General features: G+C 42.2%; 1 protein-coding gene across 1 annotated transcript in view; it reads right to left on the bottom strand.

Annotated features, from left to right (window-relative positions):
• Positions 1-16,894, bottom strand: part of FAT1 (FAT atypical cadherin 1) — a 114,955-nt gene extending 98,061 nt beyond the window's left edge. The window contains 2 exon segments of the mRNA XM_068403329.1: positions 7,261-10,549; positions 16,830-16,894. Coding sequence (XP_068259430.1) covers positions 7,261-10,528 — 3,268 coding nt within the window. The 5' untranslated portion in view covers positions 10,529-10,549; positions 16,830-16,894.
• Between the last annotated feature and the right edge of the window lie 4,168 nt (positions 16,895-21,062).

Genomic DNA, 21,062 nt, shown 5'->3' with positions numbered 1-21,062 from the left:
TTTTGACCTGGAATCCTGTTCCAGATGTCAGTGTGGCAACTGATTGGCCAATCCCAGAATCCAAGAAAAATCTGCATAAATCCTTTGATTAAGAAAATACTCCTCTCTGCTGACTAGAATTTCATTCAAATCTCCAGCATACATGTTAGAATAAGGTTTTAGCTCTCTCAAATGCTAACTGAAGTGCTGATGAAGCCCCTCATTTAAAAGATTAACCTTCCAAATTAACATTCACGGGCTTAAGAACTTTAATCTACCTTGGAGTTTATAGAACCTAGTAATTGTTCTACAAGGGGCTTTTTTGGTTTGTTTTTGGCTGGGTGTTGTGGGTTTTTTTTGTTTGTTTCTTACTCTAGCACATGTATACCTCAGCCACTGAAGAAAGTTAACTGCTATAGCTATATGGGCAAATCATTAACTTCAGTACAATGTAATGTGGCAGCACAGAATTCAGTGTAGGATGAAAAGAAACTTGTCTGAAAAGCTAATTAGATACCTGGGAGATCAGTCTGTGCTCTGAGCTTCACTCATGCCTTTACCCAAACTAGCTAGGGTAAAAATTTCTTGTGCAAAAAGCTGCAACCACTTAGTATTCTACAGAAATAGAGCATCTCCTAATCCATCTCTCTCTTCAAAAATAGTGGGAAGAACTACTGTGCTTTGACAGAAGAAAACAGTATGAGAAGACCTTCATAGGAGAGGGTCATCTTCCCATTTACTCCTCATTTTTAACTTACATAAGGAGTTTTAATGCCAAAACCTATGTGCCAGAGACTGTATCTGTGGAAAGAAGCTAAGCAGGAAATGTCATTGGCACAAGTTCTATAAACAAAATTTGACTAAATCTTAGAGCATCTCCTCCACATAGCCTATCATCTCAAACCCACCAGGAATATTCTTTCCTGACTATCAACATCACGTAATCAATTACAATTTTACATTTAATATTTAACAGCTTTCTTACAAAAACATTTGTTCAACATTTTTTCTGTTAACACTTTTCAGTGACCTATAACCTATCTGACAGGTCTGCAAGGACTCTGAATAAACACAGCACACAGTCACCATATGGCTTTGAGAGCAGCATGTTTGGAACATGTATAGTAGAAAAATTGAAATTATTAGGAACTTCTTTTGTTTCTTGGGTTTTCCTTTTTTTTAAAAAAATTTAAACTGAGGGAAACTAGATTCTTATATATCCTGGTGTTTATATTCATGACATACAAAAGGGGTAACAACACTAAAGTATATGGAAGGTACACTTCAACATGAAGCATTCATGAAAGGGTGTGAAGAAAGTCCCATATTTGTAAGGCTGCTTAACTACATTTAACTTAATACCAAATCATACTAGTCTCAGTTTTGATTAAAAATGTCTCCCCTGCCTTCAAGTGGTTTATGGCTGTATCAGTACAACAAACAGACAGAAAACATTTCCAGGCATTGGAACCTGATTCTCTACATTGGAAGAGTGGTAGCTGGCACAAGCCAAAAGCAGTTTAGCAAAGAGCACTGGGGCACAGTTAGGAGTCGAAATGCAGCAGAAGCATTCCCAAGAGACAATCTGGATGCAGCCACCCCGCCTAAAGGTACGAGAGTTGTTAGGATAGATGCAGGCCAGTTGGCTTCTGCTCCACACAGCGCTGCTGGTTTAATAGCTATCCAATAGGTACCTAAGTGCTCTTCTCCATTGATGATCATAGTATTTAATTTTTGCTAATGCCTGTCTTCATATTAAAACTCAACAACAGTGAGCGGTGGAATGATTTGAAAAGCTCAAAAGCCAAAGATCACTGAAGAAATAGAACCTGAAGCTAGCCCTTATGTATAAATGTTAATCATATCCTGCATTTTAATTAATGCAATTACAAGAACACTACAAAAAAAACGTTAACATGCTTATTATGGGTTAGTAATGCTCTGTACCTTTTAAGAGTATAATTCAGTACTTTGCTTTACATAGTTAAAATCCTATTCATTATTCTTAATGAATTACTGTCTTCCCACCTGGAAATGGTTCTGGTAATATTAAAAATAGTGTCTCATAGCCATTAAGCTTTATTGATGGTATTTTATGCACACAGAGATAGTGCAATAAAATAAATTTTCTTCCACATGCTCCTGTTTAACTTTTTTTTTTTTTTTTTTTTTTAACATACTCCTTTAACATTCTTTACCAAAACAAATCATCTTTCCTTATCATGGTAGCAAGGTTACACTTGAAAACTACGTGGTTTCAAGTGAAGACTACACAAGAAAGATAAATCGGCTAAAGGTTACAAACCACATCTGACTCAAAACATCCCCAAACAGAAAATAACTAGAGACTGGGAAAGTGTTAGAAGGAAGTACCACATGTCTGCCCTGCTCTTAATTCTTCCTTACGCTACTGAAGACAGCATATCAGGCTAGACAGACCTTTGGTCTAATAAAGCACAGTCATACTTATGTCTTTTTAAGTCAGCAAATTAATCACCTTAAACTTTGTTCTTATTGTTAGGACAGAATTACTGTTATTCTGTAACACTCATGGGCTAATAACTTAAGACTCAGGTTACTGAAAGAACAGTAAGATTCCTGATAACGAACTACTATATTACTGGATTAAACACAAGTAATAAGGTTATCATGCATGAAGTTCAGACTGCCACATCACCCTTAACACCATTCTGGAAACAGAGTATGTGCTGGGAAATATCCTCAATTGTAGACGTTCAGAACAGGCCTGCTGGTAGCCTGGCAAGTTGAACTAGCTGGGAAGTTTCTGATAACAATTTATTTATTAAAATAGTTTAAACAAACTGTCATCAGGGGAAACCTTACTGCATAGGGCCTACATGTAACACCCTGCACCTGAGTGTACAAGGGTTGAAAATCCAACTACTCTAGTACACAACTGGTTAGACACAACCGGACACCAGGGAATTCATGACTCTTGAAACTTGCTTTGTTTCTGATCATCAGTTTCTAGGATGGTCTCCCATCTTCTATAAAGACTGCAATGAGACCTTTCTTAGGCTAAATAACCCAGGGCATCTACACTCCCAAAGTCTGCTGGCTCCCTCAACTATCTACATTTTGAGCACTAGAAAGAAAACCAAAACAAGACAACCTTAAACAAGGTAAAAACTTGCTCTCAATAATAAGCTAGAAGCCCTGATATCTCAAGGAAAGAAGCAGTCTTCTTGGCAAAAATTCTTTGGAGAAGTCCAGATACTGAGCAAAACTAGTAACAGTTCTCATTTTTACAGCTGCAAATCAGTGTGGAAACTTGCTTAGCATGTGCTGGTGCCCCCATGACAGTGTCACATGCAGCCCAGTGGCTGACACTGAATGGCCTTGTTCATCTATACATCTGGAAAAAGTACTGGGAGTTCTCCCTAATACCATTTTTACATACTAGAGCTTCCATCTTTTGTTCCACCTTTGAGGAGCATAAATACTTAATAGAAATGCTCTATCCTTATGTTTGACAACCAAAAAGTAAACAGGAAGACATTCTCCTTTGTCTCCACATAGCTTCTGCTTTAGGTTCTCTTCCAGCAATTGCTTCTATCATTCCTTAGAGCTTTTTTAAATGGCAGTAGCAGCATGATATTGACATGATTTAGCTCACTTTTATTGCTCAGTGCTAATGGGATTTAGATTGGTGCATGTGGGTTTTTTGTGGCACTCTGGGACCTGTATCAACACAATGCATTCTATTATTAATAAATCCCAATCTGCTCAACTCCTTATCAAATTCTTTGGGAAAATATTTTACAGCTGCTTTAGTAGGCAATTTATATAGTCAGCTGATCATCTCAATTTGCAGACTTCAGTCTAGCTCACACAAAAAGCTATCTTAAATTCCAACTTCTCCTGAACACACATACCTAAAGGATAAACAAATTACTTTGTTGTATAAATTCACTGCATAGAAACCTTGTTTTAACATTTTCCCCCTCTTACTCTTACAATACTCCCAGAGTCTCCATTTACTACACAATTTTAATTTTATCTCTGTACAGTAACAGTCACAATGCACTGTTATACTTCTGAATTGAACGATGATCTCTGGTCTCCTTCCCTTACCCACTTGGCTTCCAGTTAACAATTTATGAGCTGGAGATAGCATGAGGCTGAACCTCAAAATAATCTCATTAGTACTATTTATTTTCTTTAGTCATACTTTTGATCTCTATAACTTCCTGGGGAAATGAGTTTCATGACTTTATTACACTGTATGTGAAAAATACTTCCTTTTAGGTTGGTTACCTGTTAACTGCATGCACCCTATTTCTTGCACTGCAAAAAACAGACAGTGATATAAGGAAGGTGATACAGAAACTATTGCAATTTTATAGACTTGTATCACCTTGCTTTCCTCCTCTCCTGACCGTATTGACTTTTTGGGCTAAAGAACACTTACATGAAAGCTAAAATATGACTGACTACCAAATTCACTCCTAATGTACTTTTTTCTATGTCGTCTTGAAAAGCATCAGAGCAATCAGGCAACAAAAGAATTAAAGCAACTCCTGAGTTTGGGATTACGGGTGCATTAGGGTCTCTGTTAAGAGGTTTACTTCTAACAGTTTAGACAGGACTGCAGAAAACAGAACCTATGAAAACCATCTGACCTAAACCAAAAATAAGTCTTAGAAAAAAGTACTCAAGAGTTAGTGGCAAAGATATAATAAATTCTCTTGTGAAAATTCCAGAACTACAGGTACAAATATCAAACAAATACAATTTCCTACCTTTTGAAATGTAAAATTAAAAAGCCCATTAATATGGAAAAGATAACTTGAAAACCAGCAAAAATTCCATGCATGCAACGAGCTATTTGATGCTTCTATCATCATCAACCATTTAGTCTTTCTGCAAATGTGATTGTTGTCCTTGATTCCTAAGAAGCAAGGCACAAAAGGATTCTTCTGAGCCATCGAATAGTTAAGTGTTGACTCCAAATAACTTCCTAAATCCAGTTTATCCATCTTTGAACTGAAAGTGTAGTATGACGCTTTCAAAGACAGCGGGAAGAGACATGTGGCTCAAGGGTAAAGTCAAAGGAGCCCTTTAGCAAGCTGAAAAAGTTACCAACTTGCTTGCCAGATCTCCTCTTTCACAAATTCTTTAACGTGCTTTCTTGGCTAATTATCAATCTACTCCCTGTATCAAGACCAGTCCATCTTGAAAAACATGATAAATATTCAGATACCGGAGTACAAAGAGTGCCTTCTGTAACAATTCTGGTGGCTTCTTAGCAAAAAAAAAAAAAACCACCACAAAACCAAACAAGCGTCAAGACAAAATTTAAGCTACATTGTCAAACTTGTAGATACTCTATGTTCTTTCCTCAGTTCCTTTAGATCAACATCTGACAGAAGAAACACCCCTACCAAACAAATACACACATTCTTCCCCACACTAGTATCTTAAGTGGAATTTGTTCACTAAGACTAAAAGCTAGCAACCCCTCTTCACCAAATCCCTCTACTTTTATCCCAGAAGAACTGCACACACTAGATACCAAATATGAATATAGATAATGCTTCTCCCTGGCCTTGAAAATACAGAGTCACTGTCCTGGACAAGATTATTAAATAGAAACTGATTTTGCCCCAAGTTCTGGTAACTTTGTAAACCTGGCAGATAAAAAGGAACTTACTTAAACTCACACCAATTCTTCGATAAAGCAAATTACCCTTGTGCCAAAAGAGTAAAGAGGCAACACATGCATACAACTAATTCTGCCACAGTGTAGTGTCTGCAGTAGCAGTGTCACAAAAATACACGTACCTGTCCACATACACATAAATAGGTACACATGTACATATGGGTGTCAAAATAAAACTATTTCTTCACTCTTTTGTTCTCATTACTGTTATCTATCACTTGGACAAAAAAATTTGCAGACTCATTCTGTAGGACACTCAAAACACTTTTCTAAGATACTCTAACGCACAGTAAACTTGGATGTACTTATGGTCAAAAGAAACACATAATGATACACAAATGAATAGTCTGCATACATATCAAAACCCTAAAAGTGAAACTACTGTCTTGGAAAGTACTCAGTTCTCCATTTTTAGAAAATCTGTTCCACAATTTTAACTATGTACTTTCTTAGAAGCAAAGCTAAGAGAAGCAACGCTACATTTCAAGCTCTAGAGTTGGTTCTTTAGCCAAAACTACACAATTTAGTAACTGACTTTCAATAGAAGAAAAAAATATTGCTGGTAACAGTTTGTTCACCTAAACCTTGAAGAGTAAAGTGACTTTGTGAGCCTGTATTACCCACATTCACAATTGTGAGAAGCATATAGAACACACAGAATATCTACTGGATGAATCAGATATGATTGCCATTTTTAATCCGCAGTTACAAGTTTTTTTTTTCTGTAAGACATCAATAACCTTTGTCATAATTTACCTACATGTAACCATAGCCAAATTTTGCACAAGATTCCTCCTCAATTTATTTTAAGGCACTTGGATAGTAGCACAATATCAATGCTTTATCTTTATCAGAGACATAAATGAATGGGTAGCTACACAGATGTCAAGCCAACATATTAGAAGTCAGCACTAGAATTTTATTGAAATCATAATTATGTTTCTTCTGAATACATGACACTGGAATAATTCTTGTCAATTTATGCATTATTAATGAAATAAGTCAACAGTTCAGTCTGCTTCATTTATACAAGTTTATTTTGAAGACTGCATCTATTCTTTCTTTGACAGAAGCCTTTTCATGAAGAAGACAGTGGTTACTAACTTATAGATGGGGACTTATAACAGCTCTGAAAGATAAGTAAAACCAGCATGTATGGCAATATCATGCCCATGCATACCTCCAGCAAATGAAGCAACAGAGATGTCACTTAAGATTAAAAAGCATGTAAATCCCTGCAGAAAGCAGTTTGCTACCTTAGCTTCACAGCCCCACTATCCACAAGACAACAGTGTTCACATGAGTGAGACCTTCATTTCATATCAATAGTATTCTTATTTTTGCCAGGTGGCATATACTTTAAGATCTAAGAATGGCTTTAGGTAGGTTGGATAGAAATGAGGACAAGAGGGAAAAATTACTTATCATCAAATGTATATGCATAATTTCATTAAAGTGGTAGGCAGAACTATACACATTATTGGTGACATCTTTTGTCCTAACAAGAACATCCATGTCAATTGTGACAATGCTGCTTCTCTTATCTCTTTGCTAGCATATGATTTTACTTATATAAAAATAACAGAAAGCCACCTTACCTTTTTCTTCATCTATTCGAAAAACTCCTATACCAGATCCATCTCTGATGGAATATCTAATCTCCCCATCTCGTCCTGCATCTTCATCATAAGCAGATACTGTCATTACAGAGGAGCCAACAGGGGCATCTTCTTTTATAAAGCCTTTATCTGCAAATATAGAGAACCGTGGAGGGTGCAAGTTTTCATTGACATCAACTATCTCAACCTCAACGTAACACGTAGAGGACAATGAAATGGGTTTTCCTTTGTCCTTGGCCCGCACAGTCAAGTTATAATGTTGTTTCTTTTCATAATCCAGTCTTTGTACAATACGTATTGCTCCACTTAGTTTGTCAACATCAAAGGTGCCATCTCCACTGTCCAAAAGACTGTATCGTACTTGACTTGACTGGCCTAAATCAGGATCGTAGGCTTCTAGCCATGTAATAATAGTTCCCTCAGGCAGATCTTCTCGAATTTTCACATGATAATTTGAAGGAATAAACTTAGGAGGGTTGTCATTAACATCTTCTACAGACACTTTCAAAATAACTGTTGAAAATAATTGAGGTTCTTCAGTAGGTTGGTCCCTAGCCTCTATTTTCAAGAAATAGACATGCTGCTCTTCACGATCCAGAACCCCTACAACTTTCACAACTCCTGTCACAGCATTAATAGTAAACTTGTCTGTGTCTGTAAGAAGAGAATATTTCACTTCTCCATTAGCGCCGAAGTCTTTATCAGTAGCTTCAATTTGAATTATTTCACTATTTGGTTCTTTGTTTTCACTGACTTCAACAAAATAGCTGTCTTGCAGAAACTCCGGTGGGTTGTCATTAGCATCCAGAATTTTTATATCTAAAAGGTGCCAGGCAGACTTCTGTGGTATTCCAAGATCATAGACAGTAATATTTAGAGTATATTTATCTTTTACTTCTCGGTCAAGGGGAGATAAAATTTTCAGCACTCCTCTTTCCATATCAATGATGAAACTACTATCTTCATTACCTCCAGAAATAACATATACTAGCTTCCCATTGAAGCCAGTATCAAGATCAGTAGCATTCATAAATATTATGCTGGAGCCCACAGGTTGGTCTTCTCTTATCTCAATGCTACTGGGGAGAGTACTTCTAAACTGAGGTGCATGCAGATTCACAGAGTGAGTGTCAAAGAAAACATCCTCAACTTCTCCGCGACTGTGCAATTTATTTGCTTGCAAGAGTTTCTCTGCGAGCATTTTGGCAACACCAGTTTCTTCACATTGCAAGTTGACTGGTTTGCGACTAGCAGCTACAGTTATGTTGATATACAATGGTTTTGCAAAGTTTTCTCCGTCTGTAGCTGTAATTTTCAAACTGTGAGAAGACATTTTAGCACCGAGGCCATCTATTAGTGACTGTTTCAGTGAAAGTACTCCAGAATTTGGATTTAGGCTAAACAAATCCAGTTCATTTCCAGATTCAATTTGGTATCTCACCAACTGGAGCTCATCAGCATCAATAGCAGATACAGTTGTTATTTGTTCTCCAACACCAAGATCCCTGGGGATTGTTCCCTCACAATTTATTTTCTCAAACAGAGGTATATTGTCATTCAGGTTATTTAAAATAATAGTTACAGGAACTTCAACTTCTCGACGATATGGTATACCCCAATCAGAAGCTCGAATCCTTAAATTATAAACCCTTGGCATCAATTCATAATCCAACTCTTCTGAGGTACTAATAATCCCACTGAAATGGTTAATCACAAATGGCAAAGGACTTAGGTTAGCAATGCTGTAGGTCACATAACCATTCTCCCCTTCATCAGGGTCTTTTGCACTTACTCTCATGACACTCGTACCTATTGGCACATTCTCATCGAAGGAGGCTTTATAGGATGTCTGAGTAAATTCGGGAGGATTGCTGTTCATGCCTAGTACCTTAACTAATACTTTTGCAGAAGCTCTTCTGTCACTTGTAACAACTTCAAGTTCAAAATGGGATGCATATTGTGCTTTTATGGGTTCTAAAGTGGTAATAAGACCAGTGTGAGTATTTAAATTGAATTTTATTTTGCCTGGTGTATTTTTAAATGCATATTTTAAATGTGGGTAACTAGGCAGAGCTTTCACCATTATTACAGGTGTGTTTGGAGGGGCAAATTCACTTATTTCAGCTCTATATATCTCTTTTTCAAATCTGACAGGACCAGACTTAAATTGTGGTGATGTCACATGAACAACTTTTACGGAAGAAAACTGTGGAGGATTTCCTTTATCTTTAGCTTGAAGGGTAAGGTTGTATCCAAAAGGGTGGCTCTCCCAATCGATGTGACCAATGGCTTTTATTCTGTATTCTTTACCTCCTGGAACAGACCTCACTGTTTTGAACTGTTGAAGCGGATCACCTGCAACAATATTTAATGATGCTATTTCCCCATTTGAACCCTGATCATTGTCCTCAACAGTTACAATTGCATAAGTTGGTTCTTTGTCTGATTCCGATGGCGTCAATGTAACAGCTGTAATAACAGGGGCATATTCATTTGCTTGCTCTACGTAAACAGTTAGTTTTGCCATACTGCTTATGCCACTGCTACCATACAGCTTCAGCCCACGGTCCACTGCAAGAATTTCCATCTCATAATGTTTAGTGTCCGAGTAGTCAAGTCTACCAGTTAGAACTACCACTCCACTAGTTGGATGTATAGCAAACACATCCGTTCTTTCTTTAAAGCTATAGTAGAACTCTCCATTTGTTCCTATATCTGCATCTGTTGCACTGACTCTTGCGATGCTGGTCCTTATTGCTGTGTTTTCAGGCAAAGAAACACTGTAAGATGTTGGAGAAAACAAAGGCCGCAAGTCATTTGTATCCAGTATCTGTATCCTGACCTTTGTCCGCGTTTCAGCATTTGTATTTTTTTCAACTGCTTTAAGAGTCAGCATATAATGGTCTTTTACCTCTCTGTTAAGGATAGCTGTGTTTCCTCCCTTGGTCCGTATTCTCAAAAAGCAAAAGTTTCCAAGAACATATTCTTCAGCTTTGAACAAGTTCTCACTGTCACCAGAAATAATTTTGTATCTTAGGTCCCATAATGGATTTGTAATGTAAATGCCCATTTTCACTGGATGCCCAACATAAGTCTTGGCTGCAGAATTCTCATACACAGTGGCATTATACTGTACTTGTGTAAATTGCATTGGTGAAGCATGATGTGGCCTTTGATTTCCTTCACAGTTTCCAAAATGCTGCGCCAGCAGCATCAGCAGCAACAGCATAGTCAAGTATCTTCCCATGGCAGCAATTAGAAAGAAATCCTGAAACAAGAGAGAGATGTGTAAAGTCTTATGACTGTTCAAATATTATTCAAATAATCTTGATGTTTACTTCAGAATACATACTTGAAAGAAAACTAGAAGTTACACATCTAGGCTATATCCTTTTTTGCAGAAAGTTTCAAGAATTTACAGTAATAGAAAGGCAGATAAATTAAAACTCCTAAAAAGTGCCAAGAAACCACAAGACCATAAGTCTAGGAATTACTACCATGACACAAGGGGAACACACGGAGTTAACTTTAAATGAACAGCTCCATGAAACAACATGCTAGAAGAAATATACCAATGCTGTCTGCTGTAAGTGAGCAAACTAGATCTGAACAAATCTGGAATAGTGAACATTCACTCCAGTCCTCTACTTCATACATGACATTGTCTTCTGACAGAAAATTCTTCTCCCTCGTTTCACTTAGGCTGTAAAATGGCTGATGCCCAATGATGTGGAAGTAAACCACAAGAATTGGCTTGAAATTACCACGAATTCTTCAAAGTATCCTATGATCACCTGTTTCAAGAACTATAAAAATTATAAACAAGAGTAATTCTGTATGTATTGTATTCTCTCCAGCTCTGAGTACCCTTATAAGAGCAGTGAATAGCAGTGCATATCATAAACATTTTTATCAAGCACCACTAAGTTGTAAAACGAATAAAGAATGAGACATATTCCTTTATTCCCCTCTCAGAACAGACTGAAACAAATGAGTACCTTGATTAGCTATGAGAACAGGAATCTATCAAAATAACTGGAGAAACTATTAAGGCATGTTTCTCAAACACTCCAGAAATCACAGAGAAAGAGTGTGGAAGAGCAAGACAGACATGGAGATACACCCTCACCGGCTTTCCCTTTTGAAGAAGACAGTGTATCGTTTCCAATGCCTAAATCCAGGCAAGACTGAGGTAGGAAGAAAGGCAGAAACCTCAGGAACAAGACTTTCGGGACTACCTTCTTCATCTGGGTTTATAGCTACAGTCTCTACTCCCCAAAGTCTCACAGGATAACAAATCAAAGCTTCAGAATGCTTCCTCTAGAAGGCCAAGCTTTCAACAAAATATTGGGGGAGAAGTTTCCTTCAGCGAGTAGAAAGCAACCTAGCTTTGATTTAATCGCTCTGATGAAGCAGTACACATTCTTTTCTTTCACCTTTCCCTATTTATCCTAAATATTTTTCCCTTACCTCTCCTTTAGCATCTTCTTCCCTGGCCAGTCTGTTATACAGCTCATACTAACTCCTATTCATACTAATTCCTAACTGTACCCTTCTTTCATTCTTCCTGACCTTTTCTCCCAGGTTTTTAGCCCTAGTTCATCCTCACTCTATCTTTGGCTGTCAGCCTCTCCTCAGTGCCTGTTGTCACACTAGTTCTGTTCGTCTCAGCTCAAAAGGTATCACATTATGTTGTCTCCTTTCTCCACTCACATTTTCTCTTACAGTTTTTTCTTTCTTTCTCCCCTAATTCCTACCTGCTCAGGTACATATATTAACAGATCTCATTGGCTGAAATTCCATGGACTGCCGCTGCCCACTAAAAAGCATTAGAGCAAATTAATCTACTTGTGTCAACAGTTCACTCCAAAACCCCAGAAGCAGCTAATTCAGTCACAGTTGTTAGTAAGTCAATGATTTTGAGAAGAGAAGAATTTAAGACTCAGATCCACAGAAACTATAAGAAATACTGGAGAGGAGTAATGAAAACTTACCTAGTATCTTTTTGGAAATAAAAAAAAAAGTGCATCTGTCTTCCAAATCTAGCAATTAAGTTACATGATTAAAGCTATAACCATAGCAAACAATAAAAAGTGAATGAGCAAACAATAAAAAGTGAATGAGCTTCTATAAGTAAGTCACTAGCGGGAATCACTACTTACAAGGTCTTAACACTGGATGAAGGAAAGGTTGGGAGGGCAAACAAGCCTGAGGTTGGAACAGTCACCATTTCAGTGGGTTAACTATATTATTCCTCCCCTATCTACTTTTCTTCCCAGGCTATGATTTGTCCTGGGAATAAGCAGACACTTGGGTCTCCAGGGCTTCATCCCCCTAACATACTGCCAAATAAACAAGCACTTTCACAAAAAAAAACCCAAAAAACAAAAAACACGCAAACGCAAACCAAAAAATCCACGAAAACCCTGCAATAAATATCTGATATCAATACTTCCAAAACTCTGAGCAGTTTAAGATGCCATTAGACTGTCCTAAAAGACATGTTAAGAAATTATTACATCGTTTTAAAGTAATCAACAGAAACAGGCTCTTTTACTCCATCTTGATGGAATTTTGTAAGCTGTCTATTATCAAAGACTACTTAATGTCAGATACTTCCCTGATCTGATCAGATTCTTCCCTCTTTTCTCCCCCAGTTACACTAGGATTTTTTTTTTTTTTTTTTTTATTTATGCTGAAGTCCAAAACCCATGATACGGGAAAATGATTCCGCGTTTCACTCAGCTTCACCTCTGATGCTGTGGTATCCTGTAACTCACTGCCTATACTGATGTTTGGCAACAAGCTGCCTGAAGTGGTGTATTTATCATGTAAAACATCGTACCTGTCTGTATCTTTTATGATTTACTCCTCACATCTCAGGCACGTTAGACACATGCACCACGCTATGATGCACTAGACTGCATTAAGATATCCAAACTCCTCATTAAAATTCAAAGTCGAATGCATGTGTAGGTTTTACTATTACCATAAATACTTTTCTGTGCCGTAATACCTTAAGCACTTTTTGCTGCTTTTCTTAATAACTTCGAGTCTGCTCAGAACTAGCAACAGGCAGCCTATTACACATGATGACGCAACTACCAGTAAGAGAATCCATTCCTCAGCAGCAACTTCTAAGGTTTGCTGAGTCACAATTGAGAGCTTAAGAGCATCTCTCAAAGGAACAGTTAACCATGTTAGATAAAAACAAGTTAGTCATTTCTGTTACATGATACTTTTTCCATCTTGTCACAATTTACAGAGCTACTGGAAACTAAAAAAATGTTGATCCAGGATTATCCAAAAAATCAATGTAATATAATCTTGATAAATATCTAAAGTATTAAACAATGCCCGTTGTAAAGACAGTTAACTACTAAGGGTAAGTATGAAAGTGTTAAGATAAAGTGATAATGTGTTACATATAAACTCAGATGGCTCATTACAGTGAGAGAGAATGACTGAATTTCAGAAACATTGTAGCCAAAGGCTACACTTTGAACTCCCAAATCTTTTATTATCTTTGGAATATGACCAGTTTAGGATTTTCTGCATCAGTTTTCAACACACAAGGCAACTATTTGCTTAACAAAACATCATAGCCCTAGGTTTAGAAGGGGTGCACACCACATTTATCCTGAAAAGCTACGTTCAAACAAACTTTGATTTCCTATTTGGAAATTATTATTTGGATAATTTTTATTTATATGCATATCCAGGTCATTTTTATTTATATACATATTCAGCACTGGGATATATAAGATAATGTTGTAACTAAGTAATAAAACTAACAAAATTATTAACACATCAACACCATTAACAGAATTTTTTCCCGTATACAAATTATAACACAACATAGAAATATGAACTATCTTCACATTAAAGGTATAAGAAAAAGCAAAATTTTGGGGCTAGCAGACCTCAAATTGATAACTTACAAGTAAAGATGATTTGGATAAGATAGCAGTCGTATAAATGACTGTTTCTCTTAGCAATATCTAGACTTCATAGTTCGAAATTTGAAAGTTTTAAGCACAAAATACAGAATTTAGTAAATGGCAATCTCAATGCCAAGCCAACAAAAAAACAGAAAAAACAAGCTTGTCTTCTACATAATGTTTCAATGGGGAGCATACATTGAGACATTTACTGCCCCAGCAATCAAACAAAAGCCACGGGTAGAAAAAGAACCTGAATCAGGCCACGTAGCCCAAGTCACGACGAGTCTTAGTCCCTTTGCTTTCCCTCTGCTACATGCAAGATCTGCCAGCTCAGTCCAGAAGGACCTCCTGTAAGACTAAGCTACATGGTTTACATTAGCAGAAGGAGACTGTGAGCATGGCCTGTTACATTGCTCTAAGGAAACATCAGTGAACATTTTGAGGACTAAGAGGTTCTTTAGTGCTGTTTCTACAATGCTTGTCTACTGAAATCTTTCACTAACTTTTAACAAAAGTAGTGGGGGCTTCGCCCCAAAACGTGCACCGGCTTCTTTGTTTTGTAACGTGAAGTTACTAACACTAAAATGTCTCTATCAATCACCTATTTAATTTAATTTTGATCTGCATATGCAACTGCTGCCATTTGACACAAATGCATTCTGAAAAGTTATTACTGCAGTAACTGAACTGTCATGACATAGTTCCTATTGTAGAAGTCTATGAGAGATGTGTGGCTTCGTGGACTCTGCTGACTGTAGTTACACCTACTCTTTCAAGTGTTTAAAAGCATTTATTTATGTAGTCTGACTGGAAACAAAAAATAATCAGGTTTAGCTGTTTCAACACGCTTAAGTTTCAAATAAAAAAAACTTACTGCTTTTCTGGGAGGGAGGGTGTCCTGTTTCAGTATTCAGAAAATTAACACATGATGAAAGCGTATGGTAACATTACTTTAGTAAAGCTGGTAAAGTTATTCAAAAAATGTTATATTGTTGCAGAGATTAACATAACAGTTTCAACTTGTGACCCAAGTCCAGTAAATTTTATGCTTGTATTCTCCACATTAGGAGTTAATCTCATGAGATACTTTGATTTATGCTTTCAAGATCTTTGCTGATTAAAGGTAAATGCAGCAGCTGTATTCAAAGAGCACGTAAAGATTCTGAATCCTGAGCGAAACAGAGTTTCACACAGAGAATTTTTGATTATTTATCTGTACAGCAGTTACTTAGTAGTGTATCTAACACTGAACTCACCAGCTGTGCAAGGAAAAGCAGACCTTCAGTCTCTGTGAAAGAGTTTGATCGAAATTTAACATGGCACCTTAAAGTTTTACTGAGCTTGAACTCAGTTTTAAACTTAAAAAAAACTAAAATATGCAAATCTTTCAGGGTTTAAAGGGATTTTAGGTTTACTTGCACTGATAGCAGTGGTAACTTAGCCATATAAAGTTCTTTCGCATGCTAAATTACAACCAGGAGACTATCCTACTACTGGGACAACTACTAAAGCTCATCCCCCAATCTCCTAAAAGTGAGATTTCAGGATTTCACATAGAACAAAACAAAAACTTTTTATTTTTAGTTTTCAGCGTTAAAGTAAGGTATTTTACTCGCTAAATAGCTGAATATTTCCACCTGGTTAGACAAGTAAATAGGAAATACACATCCCGTACACAGCATTCTCTTACAGAAACACAGCAGAGGTGGTAGAAGAATACAGGTAGTATTTCCCACGCAGCTGCCTAGGCACAACTTACATGCAAGTAGTTTAAACTGTAGGAAAAACCGCTGTTAGAAGGCAGCGTGTTTTAATTTATTAATGCATTTCCAAAAAAAAAGTTTACAACGGGGGCATATTATCAGCGGTAAGACACACCGATACTTTCTGACACCAAAAAAGTAAAAAGCGCACCTTTCAAACAAAGCTTTGTTCAGTTTCAACTGCCGTAAAGAGGAAGAAAAAAAGCAGCACAAGCCGGCTGATGCGCTCGGCCGGGATTTCCCAGAGAGACACTGCTGAACGCCGCGTCCCTGCGGACACTGCCCTTTATCTTCGGAGGAACCCGGCGAGGAACGCAACGAGGGACGCGGTGTTAAAAGCGCGAACAAAGAAAGTCACCCCCAGGTACCTGCTCACCGCGACCCGCCGCTGCAGGCTTACCAGGGAAGGAAGTTTGCCATGGCCCATCACCCGCAGCCGAGGACACCCTGCCTCCAGGGGAAAAGATCCCGCCACCCCTTTTCCTCCCCGCAACTTCAGAGCAACCTGCCGGCTCTCAGGGGAGCGCGGCCGTGGCTCCAGCCCCGCCGGCCGCGGGGGGGAGGGGCAGCGGGGTGCCAGGGCCCGCGACGCCCGGCAGCCACCCCGGCCCGGCGACGCGGGCGGGCGGGGGCTGGCGCAGCCCCTTCCCGCGGGCCCCGGCAGCACGAGGCGGCCACTCGCCCAGCGCTTCCGGGCGGCCTCGCCGCGCTCCCGGCCTCGCCTCAGAGCCGCGACTCCCCGAAGGGGCCCGCGCCGCCCCCTCCGCGCGCCACCGCTGGCCGCCCTCCCCCGCCACCAAAACTTCTCCCAACTCGCTGGCCCGACTGGCCCAGCCCTCACCTCTCCGCAGCTCACTGCTTGCGGGGCGGGAGCGCGAACAGAAGCCAACCCCGCATGGTGCCCGCCGCCCCGCTCCCCTTTTCTTCACCTCCGTCCCGCACTCCTCTCCGGTGCCCCTCCGCCCCCTCAGGGCCGCGGCGCCCCCCGCCGCCGTATTCCTCCGCGGCGCTGGACGGCCGCCTCTCTGGAACTCGTTTCTGCGGTACTCCGCGGCCGCGAGAGCGGCGGCGGCAGCCCCCGCACCCCGGCCCGTCTCCCCGCCCAGGCAGGACGAAGCGCGAGAGGGGGAACGGGGGGAGGGTGAGCCACAGCCACAGCACAAGCTGTTCCTCCCGGTGGCCCGGCGCTCGCGGAGTGCCAGCGGAGCCGGGGTGGGGGGAACCCCTCACCTCCACCGCACTCGCCCCGCTCCAGCCCGGCCGGGGCGGCAGGGAGGGGGGTGCCGGTCCGGGAACGCGGGCGGCTTCGCCTGTGGCGAAGTCCTCCCTCGGAGAGGCTACTCAGAAACTTCAGAAAGCTGCTGCCGGGGAGTATCTTACAGGGGCGGCGAGGGAGACCGCCAGAGCCCACGGGAACAGGCGGTCCTCGATGGCGGGGCTTTGCCGCCCGAGGACCAGCGGGTACACAGGACAAGCCCTGCGGCCCCTACTCGCGCCGGTGGCAGCGAGGACTGCCCTGCGGCGACGGCTGCGCCTCGGCGACCTCTCCCTCTTCCCCCGTGCGGCGAGCGGGAGGGGCCGCGGGCAGCCGGGCTGCCGCCCCCGGAGCCGCGCCGGCGGGCTTGGCCTCAGGCGTCCCAGCCCCGGGCCGTCGGCTGGGCGAGCCGCCACTTTACGGCCGTGCGGAGGGAGGTCTCCCCGCAGATGCCAAAAGCGACTGACGGCTACCGCGGCTCCCCGCCACCGTTTTAAGGAGTAGCGCAGTGCCCAAGCGCCAGGAAAAGCAGCGGCGGGAGGAGCGTGTGCGGGGCCGGGGACAGCCAGGGGAGCGCGGCGGCGACCCCCCCGGCCCCGGGAGGGGTACGGGCTACGGGCTACCTCAGGCGGGGAAAAACCCTGCAGGAGTCACGCTGAAGGGGTGTCTGTCAGCCGGCCCAGCGTTAAAGATTAATACCCCGAAATAGTCCTCGGAGCATTCCCAGCTCATTAATAAATGATCACGCTTAATAACGATCAAACGTTTGCCGGGGGAATCCCGACGCAACGGGCCCACGACGAAGCTGGGCTGCGGGCGGGAGAAGCCGGCGGGGGCGCATTTACCGCGCATTAGCCCCGCCACGTCTTTTATTAGCCACATAAATAAATAAAGCCAGCTGCGCAGGGTGCCCCTCTGTAACCAAAGCCTCGCGCGCCCGGGGCTGCAGATCAGAAGAAACCGACCCCCTCAGAAAGCGCTGGCTTTCGGGTTGACCAGCCCGCAGCCGGGAGGCTCCGCCGTGCAGCGCCCCCGTAGCGCCCGCGCTCCTCATGGGGCCGCCCCCGGCACGGGCACCGGCCGCGGCGCAGTTCCGCGGAGGGCAGCCAGGGGGCGCCGCGCCACAGCGCACGGGCGGCTGGTCAGGGCGCCGGCAGCCGGCCCGGCCGGGCTCGGCCGAGCAGAGCAAAGCGGAGCCGGTAGCCCGGGGCGCCGAGCCGGCTCCGGCTGCAGGGGGATGGGTCGGGAAACCCGCGTGCCGCTCTCTCCGTGAAGGTGGCGGTACAGCCGGGGGTGCCCTCAGCCCCAGGTACGCATAGCTTTCGATAAAGTCGGTGTGCGTATATATAGATAGATATATACAGAAACATATATATGCTACACCGTTACAAACTACGGGTTGAAGCGAAAACCTGAGTATTTCCAATAAGGCAACAAAATGGAGCACCAAAACTCCCATGGGAATCACCTCTCTAGTCACCCCGCTGCTAATAAAACTCATTAAACAAAGAACTCACCAGACCAGCCGGACTCGGCGCTCTCCTCCCAAAGTCCGCTCCAGCTCAGTTCATCTCCGCACGCTTCCTCCCTCTTTTCTTTTTTGTCCTTTTGAGAAGAAGCGAGCAATGCCCCGCTGCCCACACACCTCTAGAGCGTGAACTCAGCCGCGGCCCCGGCGCTCACCGCGGCCCCGGCGCGCAGCAAGCGCGGCGACCGTCCCCATCGCCACAGCGTGGCATGTCGGTTCTGACCTATCCGCTGCTTTAAATTTGAACGAGGGTGGGAAGGAAAAATAGACGGGGAGGGGGGGAGAAGAAGAAAAGAAGAAGAAGAAGAATAAAAGAAAAAAAAAAGAAAAAGAAAGAAAAGAAAAAGACGAAAGGGAGGGACAGATCCAACTTTTTAAGACATGTCCAGGCAAAGAACGGGCAGAGTTGAGGAGCTGAAGCAGCGGAGAGAGCGAGAGTGGGGAAGCTGCGCCGGATCGCCGATTCCCTCCTCCCTCCTTCCTTCCCCCGCCTCCCTCCCTCCCTCTCCCTCCTTCCCTCCCTCTCCCTGTGTCTTCTTTCGGACTCCGTCCGTCCCCCTCGGACCCCGCTCCCGACACCACCATCCCCTCCCTCTCCTCACCGCTGCGGCGGAGCTCGGCGGCAGGAGCAGCAGCAGCGCGCACCTCTCCGCGCCGCCACGGCTCCCCACGGGGCCGCTGCCGCGCACCTGGGCTGCGGCCGCCCGCCCGCAGGTGTGGCGAGGCGAGGCGATCCGCCTTGCACACCCGCCCCGCCTCCCCGGCACCTTCCGCGGCCGCTCTCCGCGGCCGCCGCCGGCGAGGGGCTCCGCGGCACCGCCGCCGCAGCGCCGCTCGGCTCGGCGGGACGCCGCTTCCCCCGCCCCACGGCTCCTCCTCGGAGCCGCTGAAATAACCGTGTGACTCCAAGTGGGCTGAGCACGGGAATCTACCACTCTCCCCCAGCCACGTTAAGACTAGACTAGTTCTCTCCTCTCTTCTTTTTTTTTTCTTTTTTTTTCTTTTTTCGTTTTTTCTTTTTCTGTGTTTTCTTTTTTTTCCTTTTTTCTTTTTTCCTTTTTCTTTTTTCTTCTCCTTTCTCTTCATCTTCTTTTTCTTTTTTCTTCCTTCCCTTTTTCTTTTCTTCAGGGGAGCTATATTTTTCAAGGCACAGCAAAGGGTTTCCACCCCCCTTCTCCCCTAAAAAAGCAAAATGGCACCTCCTTCTCAAAAATAGTAAAGCATAACCAAGCAAGGCATATTTATACTGTGGTTCTCCCTCATTCAAAGTAAGCCCCAAACGATTATGCTTCCTTGACATAGTCCAGGAGAGGTGGCACTGCTAAGTGGCAAGGATCAGCTGAAAGCAGAGGCCTGAGTAGTTCCTGAATGATGGGGTTTATAAAATTTTGGGAAAACTACAGAAACTGCTTTGAATTTATTTACCTGAGAGAGATATAGTGTAACACTAAATTTATAAAGCGCTCCAAGATTCTCAGAAGGTAAAAATATTCTTTCATTACACCATTTATCCCGAAGGACCTTAAAGTCGTGGCCTTCCTCCAAAAGTCAAATTGACTTCTGAAGGCATTGGATCATTATTTCCTCTACGGTACACCGCTAAAATCTATCAGCCAATTGAGCATGCAGCGTTGTGTGTTAGGAAGAGCAGATACAAACTGCAGTATATAAATACTAAGTACATTTCCAAATAGTGCATACAAACCAATTCAGCCTGGGAATGATCACTTTGAATGAACCTGTCTGGAAAGTTTAATGTCAAAATTCTCTGGCCTTGTAGATTTCTACAACAGACACAGCAGATTGATTTACTTAGCATCTCAGAGTTACTTTTTGAATACCCTAAATGGAATTACACTAAGTCCTTATCCAAGTGCCACTGGGCCAAATGATTTTTCCTTCTGTAAAAACTGCTTCAAAATGATCTTCATAAAGTAAACTGCATTGAAAATAGCATTCCGGAAAAATCCTAAAAGGGGAACACTTTAAAGGCATTATAGTTAAGGGCTAGAAACAAATGTAAACTACACTTCTACTCAGTACAGTTGCAATTATTTCATAATTTTGGAGTATAAAATTTGCTGCCTTTCAGATTCATGGCCATATTGCAGTTGATTGCTGAGTAAAGTAAGGAAAGGCCAGAGCAGCAGATTGCTTGAACTTTTGTCTAAACTTCAATTCTCAATGCCTGGAGAAGTGCAGTGGTGATAACCTCCTGTAAGTGGGACAGGAGCATCTCTCAAAAGTAGCTGGTAAAGAAAACAAAAAAAAAAATAGGGATTTCTGATTTG

Source organism: Nyctibius grandis, chromosome 6, assembly GCF_013368605.1.
Source record: "Nyctibius grandis isolate bNycGra1 chromosome 6, bNycGra1.pri, whole genome shotgun sequence".
NCBI lineage: Eukaryota > Metazoa > Chordata > Aves > Nyctibiiformes > Nyctibiidae > Nyctibius > Nyctibius grandis.
Note: the sequence above shows the minus strand (reverse complement) of the source record. Positions and strands in the feature narration are given on the sequence as shown.